Source organism: Pezoporus occidentalis, unplaced genomic scaffold, assembly GCF_034315485.1.
Source record: "Pezoporus occidentalis ecotype Australia unplaced genomic scaffold, CSIRO_AGI_Poc_V1 ctg75, whole genome shotgun sequence".
NCBI lineage: Eukaryota > Metazoa > Chordata > Aves > Psittaciformes > Psittacidae > Pezoporus > Pezoporus occidentalis.
In genome coordinates this window covers 2,901,850-2,919,588 of record NW_026916104.1, presented here as the reverse complement: position 1 = coordinate 2,919,588, position 17,739 = coordinate 2,901,850, and the positions used below count along the sequence as shown (strand labels likewise).

General features: G+C 38.6%; 1 protein-coding gene across 2 annotated transcripts in view; it reads right to left on the bottom strand.

The window, feature by feature from the left end:
* The window catches only part of KCNH8 (potassium voltage-gated channel subfamily H member 8), a 185,932-nt gene that overhangs the window by 29,541 nt on the left and 138,652 nt on the right, over positions 1 to 17,739 (bottom strand). For both annotated transcript variants that reach the window (XM_062602054.1, XM_062602053.1), the window contains exons 9-11: positions 14,818 to 15,017; positions 13,039 to 13,288; positions 8,333 to 8,547 (exon numbers count right to left, since the gene is read on the bottom strand). In XM_062602054.1, the coding sequence (XP_062458038.1) occupies positions 8,333 to 8,547; positions 13,039 to 13,288; positions 14,818 to 15,017 (665 nt within the window). The remainder of the gene's footprint in view (positions 1 to 8,332; positions 8,548 to 13,038; positions 13,289 to 14,817; positions 15,018 to 17,739) is intronic.

The following is a 17,739-nucleotide window of genomic DNA, read 5'->3' as shown; positions in this document are numbered from 1 at the left end:
AACCGCCCCCCTTCTAACACACCCCAGGATGCCATTGGCCTTCTTAGCCACAAGGGCACAGTGTCGGCTCATGGTCATCCTGTCGTCCACTAGGACCCCCAGGTCCCTCTCCCCTACACTGCTCTCTAACAGGTCGTTTCCCAACCTATACTGGAACCTGGGGTTGTTCCTGCCCAGATGCAGGACTCTACACTTTCCCTTGTTATATTTCATCAAGTTACTCCCTGCCCAACTCTCCAGCCTGTCCAGGTCTCGCTGGATGGCAGCACAGCCTTCTGGCGTGTCAGCCACTCCTCCCAGCTTAGTGTCATCAGCAAACTTGCTGATAGTACACTCAATTCCCTCATCTAAATCGTTGATGAATATATTAAATAATACCGGTCCCAGTACTGACCCTTGAGGCACTCCACTAGTTACAGGCCTCCAACTAGACTCAGCCCCATAGACTACAACTCTCTGGCTTCTCTCCTTCAGCCAGTTCACAGTCCACCTCACTACCTGATCATCCAGACCACACTTCCTCAATTTAGCCGTGAGGATGCTGTGGGAGACTGTGTCAAATGCTTTGCTGAAGTCAAGGCAGACCACATCCACTGCTCTGCCATCATCCATCCACTGTGTTATTTCCTCATAAAAGGCTAAGAGATTGGTCAAACATGATTTCCCCTTGGTGAAGCCATGTTGACTGCCCCTCATAACCCTCTTATCCTTGATATGCCTTAAGATGGCACCAAGGATAAGGCGTTCCATCACTTTCCCAGGGATGGAGGTGAGGCTGACCGGTCTATAGTTACCCGGGTCCTCCTTCTTGCCCTTTTTGAAGACCGGAGTGACATTTGCTTTCCTCCAGTCCTCAGGCACCTCTCCCGTTTCCCAAGACTTGGTAAAGATGATGGAGAGCGGTCTAGCAATGACTTCTGCCAGTTCCCTCAGCACCTGCGGGTGCATCCCATCTGGACCCATGGATTTATGGATGTCCAGATTGCTCAACTGGTCTCTAACCCATTCCTCATCGACTAAGGCAAACCGCTCCGTTGACCTGACTTCATCTAAGGTCTCAGGGGTACAGGGCTCTTCAGGACTGCCTGCAGCAGAGTAGACAGAGACAAAGAAGGCATTCAGTAACTCTGCCATCTCTGTATCTTCTGTCACCAGGGCACCCATCCCGTTCATCAGTGGGCCTACATTGCCTCTGGTGTTAGTTTTGTCTGCCATGTATTTGAAAAAGCTCTTTTTGCTGTCCTTGACCCTTCTCGCCAGGTTTAATTCTAAGGAGGCCTTAGTCATCCTAGCTGCCTTCCTACATCCTCTAGCAGCAGCCTTATATTCCTCCCAAGTGGCCAGCCCCTCCTTCCATGACCTGTAAACTCTCCTCTTCCACTTGAGCATACCCAGCAATTCCCTATTTAGCCACGCAGGTCTCTTGGCCCTCTTCCTTGACTTCCTACGTGTCGGGATGCTCCGATCTTGAGCTCGGAAAAAGCAGTCCTTGAATGTCAACCAACTATCTTGGGCCCCTTTACCTTCAAGCAGCCTTGCCCATGGGATTTTCCCTAGCAATTGCTTGAAAAGGCCAAAGTTTGCCCTGCTAAAGTCCAGGGTTGCAATTCTACTTGGTATTCTACTGGTCCTACCACACAAGATACTGAACTCCACCATCTCGTGGTCACTGCAACCAAGGCAGCCCTCAACCCTTACTGCTTTGACCAGACCCTCCTTGTTAGTGAGGATGAGATCCAGCAGTGCTCCTCTCCTGGTCGGCTCATCCACCATTTGCATGAGGAAGTTATCATCCACACACTGGAGGAACCTCCTGGACTCCGGCTGGGTTGCCGAGTGGTCCTTCCAGCAAACATCAGGGAAGTTAAAATCCCCCACGACGACCACGGCCTGTGACTGTGAGGCCGCTCTCAGCTGCCTGTAGAAGGCCTCGTCAACTTCCTCACCCTGATCTGGTGGTCTGTAACAGACACCCACAACAGTATCCCCCCTGCCAGCCTGCCCCTGAATTCTCACCCACAGACTCTCAACTTGCTCGTCATCTGTCCCTGGACAAAACTCGGTGCATTGTAGTTGCTCCCGCACATAAAGAGCAACCCCACCACCCCGCCTGGCTGGCCTGTCTTTCCTAAAAAGGACACAGCCCTCCATGACTATATTCCAGTCATGTGAGCTGTCCCACCATGTCTCTGTCATTGCCACCAGATCATAATCTCCTTACCTAACACAGGTTTCCAAGTCCTCCTGCTTATTTCCCATGCTGCGCGCATTGGTGTACAGACATTCCAGGGAGCGAGCTGAGCACACCGATTTCACCCTAGGATTATAGGAGGCCTCCCAGTTTTCATTAATTCTGGGATTCATCCTTACAGCCAATCATCTACTTATTTTAGGTGTAAAATAGAAAAAACTTGTAAAACCACAAGAATAAATGAAAAGAAAAAAATGGAAAAATGACATAATTGCATCAGTAAGTTGTAGAAAATTATCACAAAGCAGAGGAATAAACTATCAGACAATAACAGGCAGTAGAGGTAACTGGTTGTTGTTATTTTAAAACATTAGAATGACTGAAGGCTGCAGAAATGGAACAGGAGCATAGCAGCAAAAAATAAAATAAAATCTTCAGGTGAAGATATTAGGAAAGAAAATGCAAAGGCCACCAAGCCTTCAAGAGGACAGGCATACCAGTGTGTCCTCTTTGAATTACAGGTTTCCTTATTGAATTATTTCTCAGCAGTGTACCATAATGAAGGATATATTTGAAACGTGATAGTGAGATGATTATCTTGAGGGGTACCAGGTGAACTGATGGCTCAGGGGTGCAACACATCAGACTCACCAATGAATGCAAGTAAACAAGGTTTATGAGTTAGCAGACAACAAAAAGGAGTGAAACCAGGCTTGCAGTATAGCTTCAGGACAGCTCTACTCCCATGCTGAGTGAAGCAGGTAATTGACAGGCTGAGGAAGTGGGTAAAGGACTGTAACTGTACAGGGAGGGGAATATTGCAACAGCAACATCAACTATCTGAAACTAGCATCCACCTTAAATAGCTAAAAATCAACTAAAACATGCTTACTGTCATGAATACAGGTAGGAGACGTGTGGAACACCTTACAGAGAGCTAAAAGACAAAGCTCTTTTCCAAACTGCTTCTCATTAATTTAAAATCAGAAATTAAGTGTAAAACAGGTAAAGGAACTCTGTCATGTCCCTTCTACAGCTGCACGATCCTGTTACTGATTCCATATAGAAGTTGAGTTGTGTAAATGTTTTCTGAGGGCTGCTTTGTTCAGCAATAATGTATTTTGGTAAGATGGAAAGGGGCAGAGAGAGAGAGAGGGAAGAAGGAAAAATAAGTTTCAGGTGGTCCCAGGAGAATGATCAAAAAATCTGAGTAACTTGTAAAATGTGAAAGAGCACTGAGCAATATTTCACAGCAGCACTGACTGCAGAGTAGTCATGCACAGAAACAGGTAAGAGACCTACTTCAGTCAACACATCAGGTTCACAAAGTGAATTATATGTTCACAGATTTTAAATTATTTTTGTTTCTTATAGTATGAACACCTTCATTCCTATACTTTAGTTGCTAAGAAGATGAGAAGTTTGCTGACTCTATCTCACATCAAAAGAGGTATAAAGTGAAAAGGAAATATGATGGCTGACAGGAAGAAAGTGGATACACAGCTGTCAATCTCTTCAGGTCCCTAATAAGATAATGGGAATTTATTCTGTGTGACTGCCAATGGGGACTAAAGAGAAAGATAAGGAACAAATATAACTTTTGGGGTGTTTTCAACTTTTTTTTCCCCAGGAATAATCATGCAGATGAAGTATTAAACTTCTGTTGCTTTAGGTGATTTACTGACTTCTATGTTCCCCCAGTTGTAATAATTCTTGCATAGAAAAAGAAAAATTACAATTCATTGGCCTCTTGTTTTGCAAAATTTATGCCTACTGTGCCAGGTGATAAACACCAGTGAATTATTCCTGCAGTACATGACCTTCTGACACATGAGCTATTGACAAAGGTGGGTGCTTAACTGCATGTAAGTTTGCTTAAAAATGACAAGTTTTCTTCAAAGTTATCCAGCTCCACTCTTAACTGTCAAAGTAAGGCTTTTTAACTTTTCTAAGGTAAGCCACTTTTTCCTACACAGCTGCTGGGTAACATGGCAAACCCCTCTTCTCTATTAAAAAGGTGGTTGGAATTATTGGGGAAGCCTTCTGTGGAAATTATTTATAATGAAAAATATTTTGCAACCTGTGACTGTCCTTCAGTGGACAGGATGAACTCTGATCTAGGCAGAAGTAGAGGAGTTATGACTAAGTGTAGCAGCATAGTAAGAGCTGGTATGGAATTTAATTTTTTAAATGCATAGGTTTTATTGTAAACACATAAGTAACACCCAAGGAATAGAATTTTTTTTTGGCTCTCAAAAATCAAACATATCAATAAGTAATTATGTGACTAAAGTTTCTATCAAGTTCTTATTTTACAAGGATTGCCAAATTAAAAGCAACTATTTAAAAAAATTTGCTTATTTTTTCCTTAGCTTTGATTTGTTTCTTTAAAACAAAATGCTATTTATTCATGCAGACAGTAGAGATGCATTAAAAAGTCAGAAATGTCATGCTATTTCCATTGCTGATTCACAATAGATAATCAAATATGTAACATAGAATTCCTTCTGAGTTATTACTATACTGGAAAGCACCATTCATAAATTCAACAGACTAGAAAAAGCATGATTAAAGTGTCCAGAATGAACATATGTCAAAAACATAATCTACTAGCTGAAACAGACAGAGGCTAAGGCAGATTTTCAGCTGAATTTTGTGCTTGCATTCAAAATCTGCTACTGCTCTCTAAATATATAAGTAGCACATGCTCTCCAGGGATAGTGCACAGCAAAATAATTTCCAGTTTCTTTCACATAATTGTATTATATGTTGTAAAAACCTTCTTATGAGTACTTAGTTTTACCATATTAGATATCTGACTCTCTCACTGCCTGCTGTGTATGAAACCTGTGACATATAGGGCATAACGATATACATGGGGTGAGGTGGGTGTCAAAATCTGTGTCATTTAACAAACTATTTCACGGCTAAGACAACATTGTCACAGGCCAAGAGACATTGAAACACTTGAATGGGCAAATTTCTTAATGTCACAACTCCAGATACCAAACAAATCAACTTTTTCTAACTGTCCAGTTATTTAACTGAATACATTTAAAAACACAGTTACAAATTTCTTCAGGAAAAAGCAGCAAAGAAAGCAAAGGACAGAATACATATGACGAATAGAAAGACTTTTTTCCTAACTCACATCTTGCTGTGATAGGAATATATAAAAAGATGGCATAATAGCACTGCCAGTGTGATTGCACACACATTAATGGTTATAATAATAAACCAGTTAATGATTGCTGGGTTTAGAGCTATTGTGAGACACCACTGAAACTTTTCTCTCCCTGTTTTTGTGTCTTTCTGTTTCTCTGTTACTCATTAGAGGATGAAATAATTACACAATTGCCAACTTCTGTACTTAAAATCTCCTGAGCTTTTCTTCCAAGATTACTTAAACAACACTTTCAATCTTCTATAACCAGACAGCTACAGTTTCTGCTTGTTACTAGGAAATCTCGTTACAGCTCCTCCTTGTTTTACTGAAGACTGACATAGCTGTGGAAATCGTGGAGCCTTTTCCATCTTAGTTGGATTGTAATGCAGAAGGATCACATCATTATGTACATCCAGACTTACAAATGAATTGAGAAAACAAAATTAAAAAGTTTCCCTAAAGCTTTCTGTGTGGGTAGGGTAGTTATGTGACCTAGTACTAAGTGTCCAACTTTGACACTCCATGAACAGGAAACTTCTGATGACTTTTGGCCCTTTTAGTTCAAATTTCTCATTCAATTTTGTGTGCAATGAACAGTTCAAACACCATAAAGAAGGGGATAATAGATCACGATGACTGCATCTTTCTGTAGCATCACCTTATTAATGATGGCTAAAAGTGTTAGGAAATCTACAACCTAAGGCAGTTTTGGTGGTCTGTGGTTGAAAATGCAATCATATTTTAGGTCAGGACTGGAAGGTACTTGGCAATCATAGTGGGGAAACGCGTGCTACTCCATTCTGTGTTTTACCGTACCCTAAATACTGTTACTGATACATTTTCGTCATTAAATTCACATTCAGTTGCAAATTTGCAGTCATTTGAAACATCCAAAGAAAAAGAAAGTGAGAAACTGACTTACTCAGAGTTCAATTTTTAGCTATGGAAAAGCTCTCTAAACCCAAAATTTCCATAAAGCTGCAGAAGTCATAGATACTCACAAAGGTAAAATCTCCCTCTTTTGGGGAGAGAGAGATCAAGATACAGTATCACAGCTGCCAAAATCTCCCATAGCACCATTCCCAAGAAATAATGTTATATTAAAAATGTCATATTTTCCTATACACAAGATGTACTTCTGAATACCTTCTTACTATTCTGTGAGAGTAAACCATCAGATAATTCTTAGATTATTTCTGCTTTCAATTTCTATTCATAGAGACATGGCATTTTCTAGATGAAGTGGAGCAAGCACTTTTGCTACCGACAAATATTTTCCCTCATTTGTTGAGCCCTCTTTTTGTGGCTGTATAATTTTTGGTCACCTTATTCCTGCTTTTTATCCTTATTGATAACTAAAAAGGTTGGATAAGAAATGAGATGCAGAGAACCGAGGTTAGTTCTGCCACAAGAGAAATACTAGTGGAGGGCACAGTTAACCCAAGGATGTAGGAAACTATAATAATCTGTCTTGGCTTATCTATTTGCCTGTGATACTGGATGCTACTCAGTGTTGGGATTTCCCCCTACCCTCACCCCATGTGTATTCACAAATGCTGTAAATATTTTCTTTCTAAAAGCAGAAAAAAATGATTGGATATGTCCTGCATTGCCTTAAATCCCTTCCTTTGCAGTTTGAGGCTGGTAGAGGTTTGCTCTCAGCAGAGAGCTTGTACATCACCCAGCCAACTTTAGCAGAGAAGATTTGTTCCTGATTTTGTAAAAGCTGAGTATGTATTCACCTGAGATGGTGATCCCTAGATTTGTCATCATACAGAAAAATCATGAAGCAATACATTGTGAGGGGTTCATCAAGGTCCATGAAAAACTGGAGAGGAGAATGCAATCAGCTCCATATCTTTACATGGAGTTATACTCCTTTCCAGATTAACCATTCCTCCCCAAGGAAAACGTGTTGGTTACATAAACGAATAGTAAAGCTCTCAATACAGATGTGTAGTCTCTCAGCTGCTGTATTCAGTAGCAGGAAGTTTAGGGACATTTCAAGAAGCAAACGAGATGCCCTGATTACTTTCTCCTCTACAGGTTTATAGCCATATGGTTAGGTCAGAAAAAGAGAGCTGTTATAAAAACTTTTCATTATTAAAACCTGATATATTTGCTACATAATATAATAGAACCACAGAATGGTTTTGGTTGGAAGGGACTTTAAAGATCTCTAAGTTCCCTCTAAGTTCCAGTCCCCTTGCCACTGGCAGGGACAGCTGCCACTAGACCAGGTTGCCAAAAGCCCTATCCAGCCTGGCCTGGAACACTTCCAGGGATGAGGCAGCCACAGCTTCTTTAGGCATCCTGTGCCAGAGTCCCACTACCCTCACAGTAAAGAAATACTACAGTGAGAGTATTTTGGTAAGTCTAAACTGAAGTATTTCTGACCCAAGTTAAGTTCAGCTAAGCTGAACTGCTTCTTTCAGCAGTGCTTTATCTGGAATTTCTTGTTAGGTTTTTTCACATTAAATTGCTCATTTAAATGAAAAATCACATTTTAGTTACAGTGTGATGACAAAAAAATGGTTCTCATTTTGAATGTGTGTGAAGACATTCTTAACTGTGAAGTGATAATAAGTGATCTGTGAAATGAATGTTCATTAGGCTGGCACTTGAGTTTCTAGAAAAGGTATAGTTAAATACCTTTACTTGGACATGTTTTACATAACTATGAATTATTTTTAAAATAAGGAAAAAAAGACAAAATATTAAAAAAAATTGTCTCACAGATGATGTTTTCTATGGAAAAATGAGAAGCACAGGACATGTTCACTGTTTATGATCTGTTCAACTGATAAACAATTCATGTAGGTAATGTCTGAATTATCAAACAAATGAAATGAGGGGTCCTTTCAGTATAATCTGCATATTATTCTTTTACTGTGGCAAAAATTATGAGAAGTGGGTTAAGTATGAGAAGCCTCTTAAAAGTAACAGTAACTGCAGACACCTTTAAAGGTACTTACATCGCTTTCATGGCCTTCTCTTAGATTGTATGTGAGATCATGCTGTATGTCTTCAACAAACTTGTGAGCATACTCTGGGTAAAGGTCAAGCACTTCAAAGAGGCCTTTGAGGATAATGCATTGGAGGTCACAGTAGGTTAGAGCTTTAACATCTGCATTTGTTTTAATAACTTGATCCCTAATGGATAGGTTTGCCCCAATTAAATCTCCTTTACCTAAAAGAAAATACAAACAAAAAGACTCTTCAAAACATGAATTTTTTACTTCTTTTTTGAATCATAAATCTGTTTAACAGATTTCCTAAATCTTAAGTCACATTGTTACCACTACATTGTTTAATTAATAAAATTCTAATGGATCTTTGAGTAAAAGCTGTCTTTTTTGTTTTGCAGGTGCAATCTTATATGCAATTAATTGGAGGTATGAAGACTAATTTCCAGCCAGGTAAGCACCTGGGTTTAAGGGAGCAATCAAGTAAATACATATGAAATTAAGATTTACACTAGTAATTAATAGCAGGTGGGATTTGTTTTTCAAAAAAGTGAACATTATGTTTCTAGCATTATTTTTTTATTGTAGAACAGACAGGTGTTAAGACAGCATTTTAACAATGACACAATTAAGCACAGATCATCTACTGAAATGACCCTTTTGCTTAGAACTTGGATTGCAAAATATTTGCAATCTATGATAACTATGGCTGCATAGCTACACTTCATGATGTATCTTCGCTGTATAGGCTATTAATAGCTGTGTAGCTCCATGGCTCTTCTGTCAAGAAAAACAAATGCATTCCTAAGCCATTTTATTTTAATTCATGGACAAGACTGCTTAGAATACTGGATGTATTAAAGCTCACAACTGACCACATACTGAAGAGCACAAAATATTTGTAATGAAAAGCTTCCAGAAACATCTGATCTGAGGTATGAAGTCCAAAGAATAGTCATTGAACCAGAGGGTTTCCTCAAAAGTTAACACACATGGTCTCTGTTAAAGACCTGAACAGTGTGATGGATTGCATTCTTGGCAAGTTTATGGACAATATCAAACTGGGGGAAGTGGTTGATATGCTGAAGGACAAAGCTGCTATTCAGAGGGACCTCAATGAATGACAAGAGATCTGACAGAAACTCATGAAGTTCAACAAAAACAAATGCCAAATCCTCACGTGGGACAGAAAACCTCAGCAGTATGGGCTGGGGACTGACCAGCTGGAAAGCAGCTTTCTGAAAAAGGACCTGTGGGTTGTTGTGGACAAGTTGAACATGAGTCAACAATGTGCCCTGGCAGCAGAGAAGTCCAAGAACCTCCTGTGCAGCATTAACAAGAGTGCAGCAAGGAAGTCCCAAGAAGTGACCCTTTCTTTCTATAAGTCACTTGTCATACAACATATGGAGTACTGTGTCTAGTCTGGGGCTTCCCAGTAAAAGAATAGACATACTCAAGTGAATCCAGAAGAGGCCACCAAGATGATCAGGGACTTGAAAATATAGTGTATAATTAAAAAAATGGGTACTGTTCCACCTTAAGAAGAGAAGGCAAAGGAAAGATGTTATTGTTGCCTTCAATAGCCTAACAGAAAAGCATAGAGAAAACAGGGTTAAAATCCTCCTTAGGGTGTATAGTGAACTAGATGTACTGAGAACAAGCTGTAACAAAAGAAATTGTGATTAGAAATCAGGAAATGAAAGTCACCATGAGGCTGGTCAAAGAGTGGGACAGGCTGCCAGAGAGGCTGTGGAATTGCTGTCCTTGGAGATGCTCCAGGCTTGCCTGGACATGGCCCTCAAGTAGCTGAGCTAGATGGGTCCTGCTTTAAGCAGGTTTAGGTTGGATGGCTTCCAGAGGTCCCTTCCAATCTGACATTATTCTGTGATTAATAAATAATGAGTGAAGACCGTAAAGTCTAAAAAATCTACCAGCATGGTTCCAACTGTATACTACATGGGAAATGGTGAACTTGGAGGGTAAGTTTAATTAAGCAGCCAAACTGAAGTTGCTTAAATAAGATAATTTTATACTTTAAAATACTACTTGCAATTTTTTGTGTCTACATGGAGCTTGAACAACTTTGTCAAAAGAGCTTATCAAAAACCCAGCATAGGGAAGGATTTTCTATTGTGCTTGGAATATACATATATTAATGCTGCTTTGGGGTCTCTTAAAAATTGTTATTGATATAAATAAGAACTTGTAATTGTTTAGGTCAACCTGGGAAATATAAATCTGATAGATGACAATAACATTTGTCACTGCTCATCATGTGATGTAGTGCTTGCATAATTAAATATAGCATAAAGCTAAACAGTAATCCACTTTTATGTTTTATAGAAGTATGAACAATTCTTTAAGTTTATTTGATACTGTTAAGCAGAGGCAATGTAAATCTACTGCGGGCTATGTAAATATGGACAAGGGAAAAATATTTCAAATTTACCAAAACAGATCTTTAAACCTCTTAATTTGAAACTTTTTAGGTATACAACAATGTTAGTATCAATAACACATACATATTTCAGAAAAAAAAGTTAGAGTTGTATTTGACTGCAATTACAATTACATTATTGTCGTGTTTAATGAAATAATGTCAGCCTGAAAGACCAATACATTTGATAATGCTAATGTATGTTTCTTTTAAAATGAAAATCATGTAGCAAAGGCTGCAGGTAGAATGCTGAAGTTTCATGTAGAATTACTGCAGCCAGGAAATGATTGTATCTTGAATATTGACATTCATTGCATAAACAGAATCATGTATGTTATTCTTTCTTTTTCATTGGAAAAGATATTTATAAATATTTCTGCAGACACATCTGTATGTTAATGTATCTGGGACATGAAAGTCAAAGTTTTTGTTCTCCTTGTATCTTTTCAATAACTTATGGCTAAAATTTTTTTACAGCTCTAAGGTGTATGCTCAAAAAGTACATAACTATTGTAGTAAAACATATTTTCCTATAAAAGATATCTTAACAGCCATTGTTGAAGTAATAGTCTCAAGAGGAACTAAACAGCTGTACTTTATCAGAGCATTTCACTGTATTGTTGCCATATTGCTTGTTACTGAAAATGGTTCAGTAAAGAAAAACATCCACTAGAATTAGAATCATGACAGAATTATAAAATAGTAGTCTGGGAACTGTAAGTAACCTGTATTATCAGGCAAAAACCCTGCTCTCTCGGTTTTGCATCATGTCAGTAACACAGTTTCTCACAGGGACCTACATGTTTGATACATTCACCTTCTGCTGATGTTAATTAAGTTTAAAAGATGAAGCTCCCATTTGCTGTAATAAAACATTATTTCATTGTATTATGTTTGTGTGTTTGCATTACAATTTCATTAACTTCTCTCAGCGATACACTAATCTCTTTCTTATTGTTTCCATTGGCACCATTACACAATGATGCTTTCATTAACATTTTCAGAAGTGCTTGGAAATGGAATCATTAATGAAATCATAGTTCCAATGGGGGCAGCTTTTGTCCTTTTTCTATATTTAGGCTTCTGTTTTTTGTAAGCCATATTTTATAGCTTTTATGTAGGTGACTCAGTGAAATCAAGGCATTCTAAAACTTCCTAATTATAAATGGGTGATGGAGTGAGGTGGACTGTCAATCTAATAGAATTAAAGATTTTTGAAACAAGAAAGGACATGTATCATATTTATATTCTAAAAAAAAAGAGCAGTCAAATGAACATTAGTAAAAAAAAGGAAATTGAATTACAGAAGACCAGAAGCTTGCATTATCAACAATCTAGTGCAATCCCACAAAACAGGAAGGAAAGCAAAAAAGGAAATGTTCTTTTTAACTCTGCTTTATAAGAATATTAAAGTTATCAGAAATAATATGTTTAAATCTAAAAAGGTGTTAAAATAATAATAAAATAATTCTTTACAGTAAAATTTTATATTTTCTTTTATGAAACCATTTTATAAACATTGACTTAGACAATTCTAATCATCCTTTAGCTGAAGACAAAGGGAATCTCTTTAGTAGGTATTAAATTTAGGCCAATCACTGAAATTTACAGGTGGAGATGCTTAAACCTTGATAAGACAAAGCAGGCATCTAGCAAACAACTAAATGAAATTTATTAGGACAGAACTTCTGGCCTTTTGCTGTTCTAATATACTCAGATAACTGTTGACAGCATCACTTAGCTTGAGGAAGGAGCTTTTCGGGGACCAGAGCCAACAGTGCTTGTTTTTCAGCATCTGACTGTCCTGCGGGTGCTGTTGGTATGAATGCATCAAAGAATGACAGTAAACTCACATCGTTCCCTTTCTTTTGGGAGCATGAGTGGGATCACTGCCTGGCCGCTAGTTTTCATGAAAGATTTAGGAACTAAAAACCAATGTCCTTTGAGGTGCCAGTACTGTCATCAAATTTACTTGAAAGCAGCAATTTGTATCAAAAACTAGCATATACCTGCTTACACTAAAAGGAGAGAGAATAAGAAAATCTGTGTGGGAGTAAAATATTGTACAGTTAGCACTCTAGCAATTGAAAGCTCCTTATGGCAAAAAATAAGTTTAAACTAAAAAATTTAGGGATGTCCATAGAGTATGAATAGCATATTAAAATCAAACAGATTGTTTCTCCTCAGACTATTAGGACACATTAATTGTTAGTAGTGAAGGTCCTCCTACACTGGAGGGCTGTTCTTTCTCTCTTTTAAGCTGTGATTATGAACATACCGAGAATCGCCAGCACCGTGCTGTCCTTCAGGACTTCCATGGAACCTGAGCACACAAAATAGATCGCTTGCAAGGCATCACCCTGCCGGAGGAGGTATTCCCCAGGAGCACAGAAGGAGGTTTTGATATGCAGAGACAGAGACCTGAGGCAACCGCGGCTAGCACACTCAAAAAGGGAGAGCTGCAGTATCTCCTTGTTCAAGTGCATGGTGATGTCTGAACGCAGCTCATCTGGGAAGTCTTTTAACAGCTGTTCAAAAAAGAGAAAAATGAGTGAAAAAGAGAAAAAGTGTAAAATAATTTTTCTTCTTTTGCAGAAGCAATCTGATTTAGTAGTGCTACACATATCACATTGATACAAAGATTTCCCTTTGATTTTTCTTATTCCCTTGATAAGACATGTATGCTATGTCTTAATAAATCATTACGACAATAAACACTGACAAATTCCAGGAAAAATATGAATAAAAGTATGTCTTTATAGTGAATCAAGAAAAAAAATCAATAATTTATGTGGGAATTCCCCCAAATGCATAATTTAATCTTGTCCCAGCTTTTTTCAGCTGCTAGAATACATGAGCCTATTCAGGTATATATTGCTGTATGCAGTAGCATATACTGAAAGAGAATAAAAATTAACTTCATTTTGATTTTAAAAGGTTTGCATAAAATTCATCAACAGGCTATATTGTTTCTTATATGCTAAAACCATTGATAGATGAATAATTTGAAAAAATCTTTAAGTTTTCTTTTTATGTGTTTTTTGTTTGCTTTGCTTGTTTGTTTTAACAATGCAGTTTGTGGATGGGAGGCAAATCATGAAATACTGATGGTCTCTCCAAAGGCTGCCATTGTAGTACAGCAGTCGCTCACTTTCAGTGTGACTAAAGGTACAGAAGGTACACAAGCTGAAGGTGATCCTTAACAAAAAACACCAAGTCTAAGTGTTTTTTGTCTCTTTGGAAATCTTATTAGGCTCCTTCTATTGCTAGGATGCTGCTGGGTGTCTCATTCTTTGTGCTGCACACACCACAGAAAATTTATCAGGAGGAGAATGTTCTCAAAGCCGAATCTTTCTGCTTATTTTGACATTATCTTTAGAGGCCACTGAGTTTTATAATGACATGTATAACATGAACTTTGAAGGGAATGGTTCATTCAAATAACACTCCAGCAGGGAGGAGCTAATATATCCTCTGGAGTATAGGAATACATAACCTGGACAAGACATTTAATGCAAACAAGCAGAGGCATAACCAGAAATCTATCTTTTGATTTCTCTTTCATGTTACATCCTGCAATATTTAAAAACATAGAGAAATGAATAACATCAAAAGTCAGGCCAAACTAATTTTTTACAGTATTGCAAAGAATTAAAAAAAAAGAAAGTGAGAGGAAAGAGCAGTAAAGAAGCAATAAAGAAATCCCTCCTTTAAAAAACATCTAAAAATCCCCAGCAGATTTTTTATTTGGTGAAAGGCAAAATTACTCACTGGGGTGTTTCTATTGGCATCATCCAAAAGGCTTCTGATGAATGCCTTTTCAGCATTTAAGAACTGCAGATGACTTTGAATTTTTAGTTTATGATATGATGTCCTAAACCAGATTTTTCAATAGCATACCCTCTTCCTGGGATGACCCAGCTTTATATTTATATATATTCTTTTTTATATATAACATCACACAAAACACAGCATCATAAATAGAAGAGTACAGCACCATCCTCCTCTAAGTCCGTAGTCAAAATAATGAAAAACACAACCTTCCTTGTTTGGTTACCTCATTTGAATCAATTCCATTATTGACAGACCACGTGGTTTGGAAATATTCAAGCATCCTTTGCTTTAGCTGCTGTGGCAAGTGATGGACCCGTATAAAGTCCTTCAGGTCCTTGGTTCTTGTGTGATAAAGGGACCATCTGGAGTACATCCTCTGAATAATGGCAGTCACATTGCCAAACACCAAGGCATGCATCAGAGCTAGAGGAGGACAGAAATTATGTGTAATGTAGTGACTTGTAGATCCTTAAAACATAACACAGAAAATAAACAGGATCTTCACAGAAAATTGATTTCCTGATTGAGAAATTTAATAAAGCTTTTAAGACTCCATGAATAATATACAGTATTATTCATATGATTTTTCATTTCCATTTTTTGTGTCATTAGCAGTCACTGTCATGGGACAGGATGATATCTAGTCAGGGTACCAAGCAAAAGAATGCCCAAGCTAAATTAAGTTCATAGTCTAAATAAAAAGGAGATCAGATGAACCCATGTAGTCAGGCATGTTCAGGAAATAATGAGAAGCTATTAATCAATACAAAAACTAGACTCAAATGGTCAGTTGGTAACAACATAGAATGTAACAGGTTTCTAAGAGCTCATATAAATAAAAATGACAAGTTGTGGTCAATGGCTCAATGTCCGGCTGGAGACCAGTAACGAGTGGTGTCCCTCAGGGATCAGTGTTGGGACCGGTCTTGTTCAACATCTTCATAGCTGACACGGACAGTGGGATTGAGTGTGCCCTCAGCAAGTTTGCCGATGACACCAAGCTGCAGGGTTTGGTTGATATGCTGGAGGGAAGGAATGCCATCCAGAGGGACCTTGACATGCTTGTGAGGTGGGCTGATGCCAACCTCATGAAGTCTAACCATGCCAAGTGCAAGGTCCTACACCTGGGTCGGAGCAATCCCAGGCACAGCTACAGGTTGGGCGGAGAAGAGATTCAGAGCAGCCCTGCAGAGAAGGACTTGGGGGTGTTGGTTGATGAGAAAATGAACATGAGCCAGCTTCAGTGTGTGCTTGCAGTCCAGAAAGCCAACGGTATCCTGGGCTGCATCAAAAGGAGCGTGACCAGCAGGTCGAAGGAGGTGATCCTGCCCCTCTACTCTGCTCTTGTGAGACCTCACCTGGAGTATTGTGTGCAGTTCTGGTGTCCTCAACATAAAAAGGACATGGAACTGTTGGAACAAGTCCAGAGAAGGGCCACGAGGATGATCAGGGGACTGGAGCACCTCCTGTATGAAGACAGGCTGAGAAAGTTGGGGCTGTTCAGCCTGGAGAAGAGAAGGCTGCATGGAGACCTCATAGCAGCCTTCCAGTATCTGAAGGGGGCCTATAGGGATGCTGGGGAGGGACTCTTCATTAGGACTGTATTGACAGGACAAGGGGTAACAGGTTAAAACTTAAACAGGGGAAGTTTAGATTGGATGTAAGGAGGAAATTCTTTCCTGTTAGGGTGGTGAGGCACTGGAATGGGTTGCCCAGGGAGGTTGTGAATGCTCCATCCCTGGCAGTGTTCAAGACCAGGTTGGACGAGGCCTTGGGTGATATGATTTAGCGTAAGGTGTCCCTGCCCATGGCAGGGGGGTTGGAACTAGATGATCTTTAGGCCCTTTCCAACCCTAACGATTCTATGATTCTATGATTACTAATTGTGACCATGTGTAGTGGAATGAGGTTGCAAACATTTAGAGCTGTATCATATTCTGCGGAATGTTAAAAAACAAAAAAAAAACAACCCCAAAACATTGTAGACCAGAAATTCAAGGTTTTTTTTTTTTTTTCAAAAATCAATCTGATTTCTTATGTTGCTTGAGAATGTCAAACATGGTGTGAAATTGTTTATCAAAAAGTTCTGACATTCTGCGTTTGTCTGCAATTACAGACTGGCCTGGGAATAAAAACAGCAGAAGCAAAACTGAAGAAATGCTTACAAATACAGGCCATCTGGGTTTGTCTGTGCAGAAATGTGCTTGCTGACTATGAGTGGAAAAAATCACAGCTAGATTGTCTGTCATGTGGTATTGATCTGAGGTATCTAATATAAACATTTACAAATTGTTTATTGAAAAAACTATTAGGAGCTTGATTATTACTCTCAAGGGACATCTATCTTTATAGTGCTTAAAAGAAAGCAGACAGACTCCTCAGAGTGGCAACAGAATTGGTTTATAAACAAGACATGATGTTGACCTTGTATGGTGATTTAAAGTCCAGTGTGAGTGAGAGACTAAAGGGAATAGGAGGAGGAAAGGATACATTTTGGTGGTTGAAAATTCGTTTAGATGGTACAAACAGGCAGAAAATTCTTTAGTTTGGGGATAGAACATCTTGTTCACTGGACTTTCACAGGTATAAAATCACTCTTCTACCTGCTTGCCTATGAGTAACTTTGCCCTTCAGTTTTCACCTTCCTCTGTGCACACTAGTCAAATAGTTCTTCACAGTTTGTTCAGTTCACAAGCATATCAGTTCTGCCACTCAATAATATAAGTGAAAAAGAAATTGCTATAACTGGACTAAATAAAAGTATAGGCTACTTTTATATTCTGCTCTATTAATTTTGTGAAAGCTCTGCCATATCAAAGTGAATTAAATATTCATGATTGCCTTATGCAGGATATCTCTTTATTCCATGAATAAATGGAATATTTATTGAAATGAAAACTCCTTCCTTCATTCCAACAGATTTTATGTAGTGAAAGCCCCAAATCACAAAGACCACATTGTATTTTAAAACTATAATTTTATGCTACCAGCAAGAGCAATTAATAAGCTGCTTATGTTTTTGTGACATTGTCAAAATCAAAATGTTATAATTCTTGCATGTTCCATTATATTGTTGCATGATCCATTATATTATATTTTCAGGACTGGGAAAAATGACAGCAATTCATTGAGCACTTTCTATATC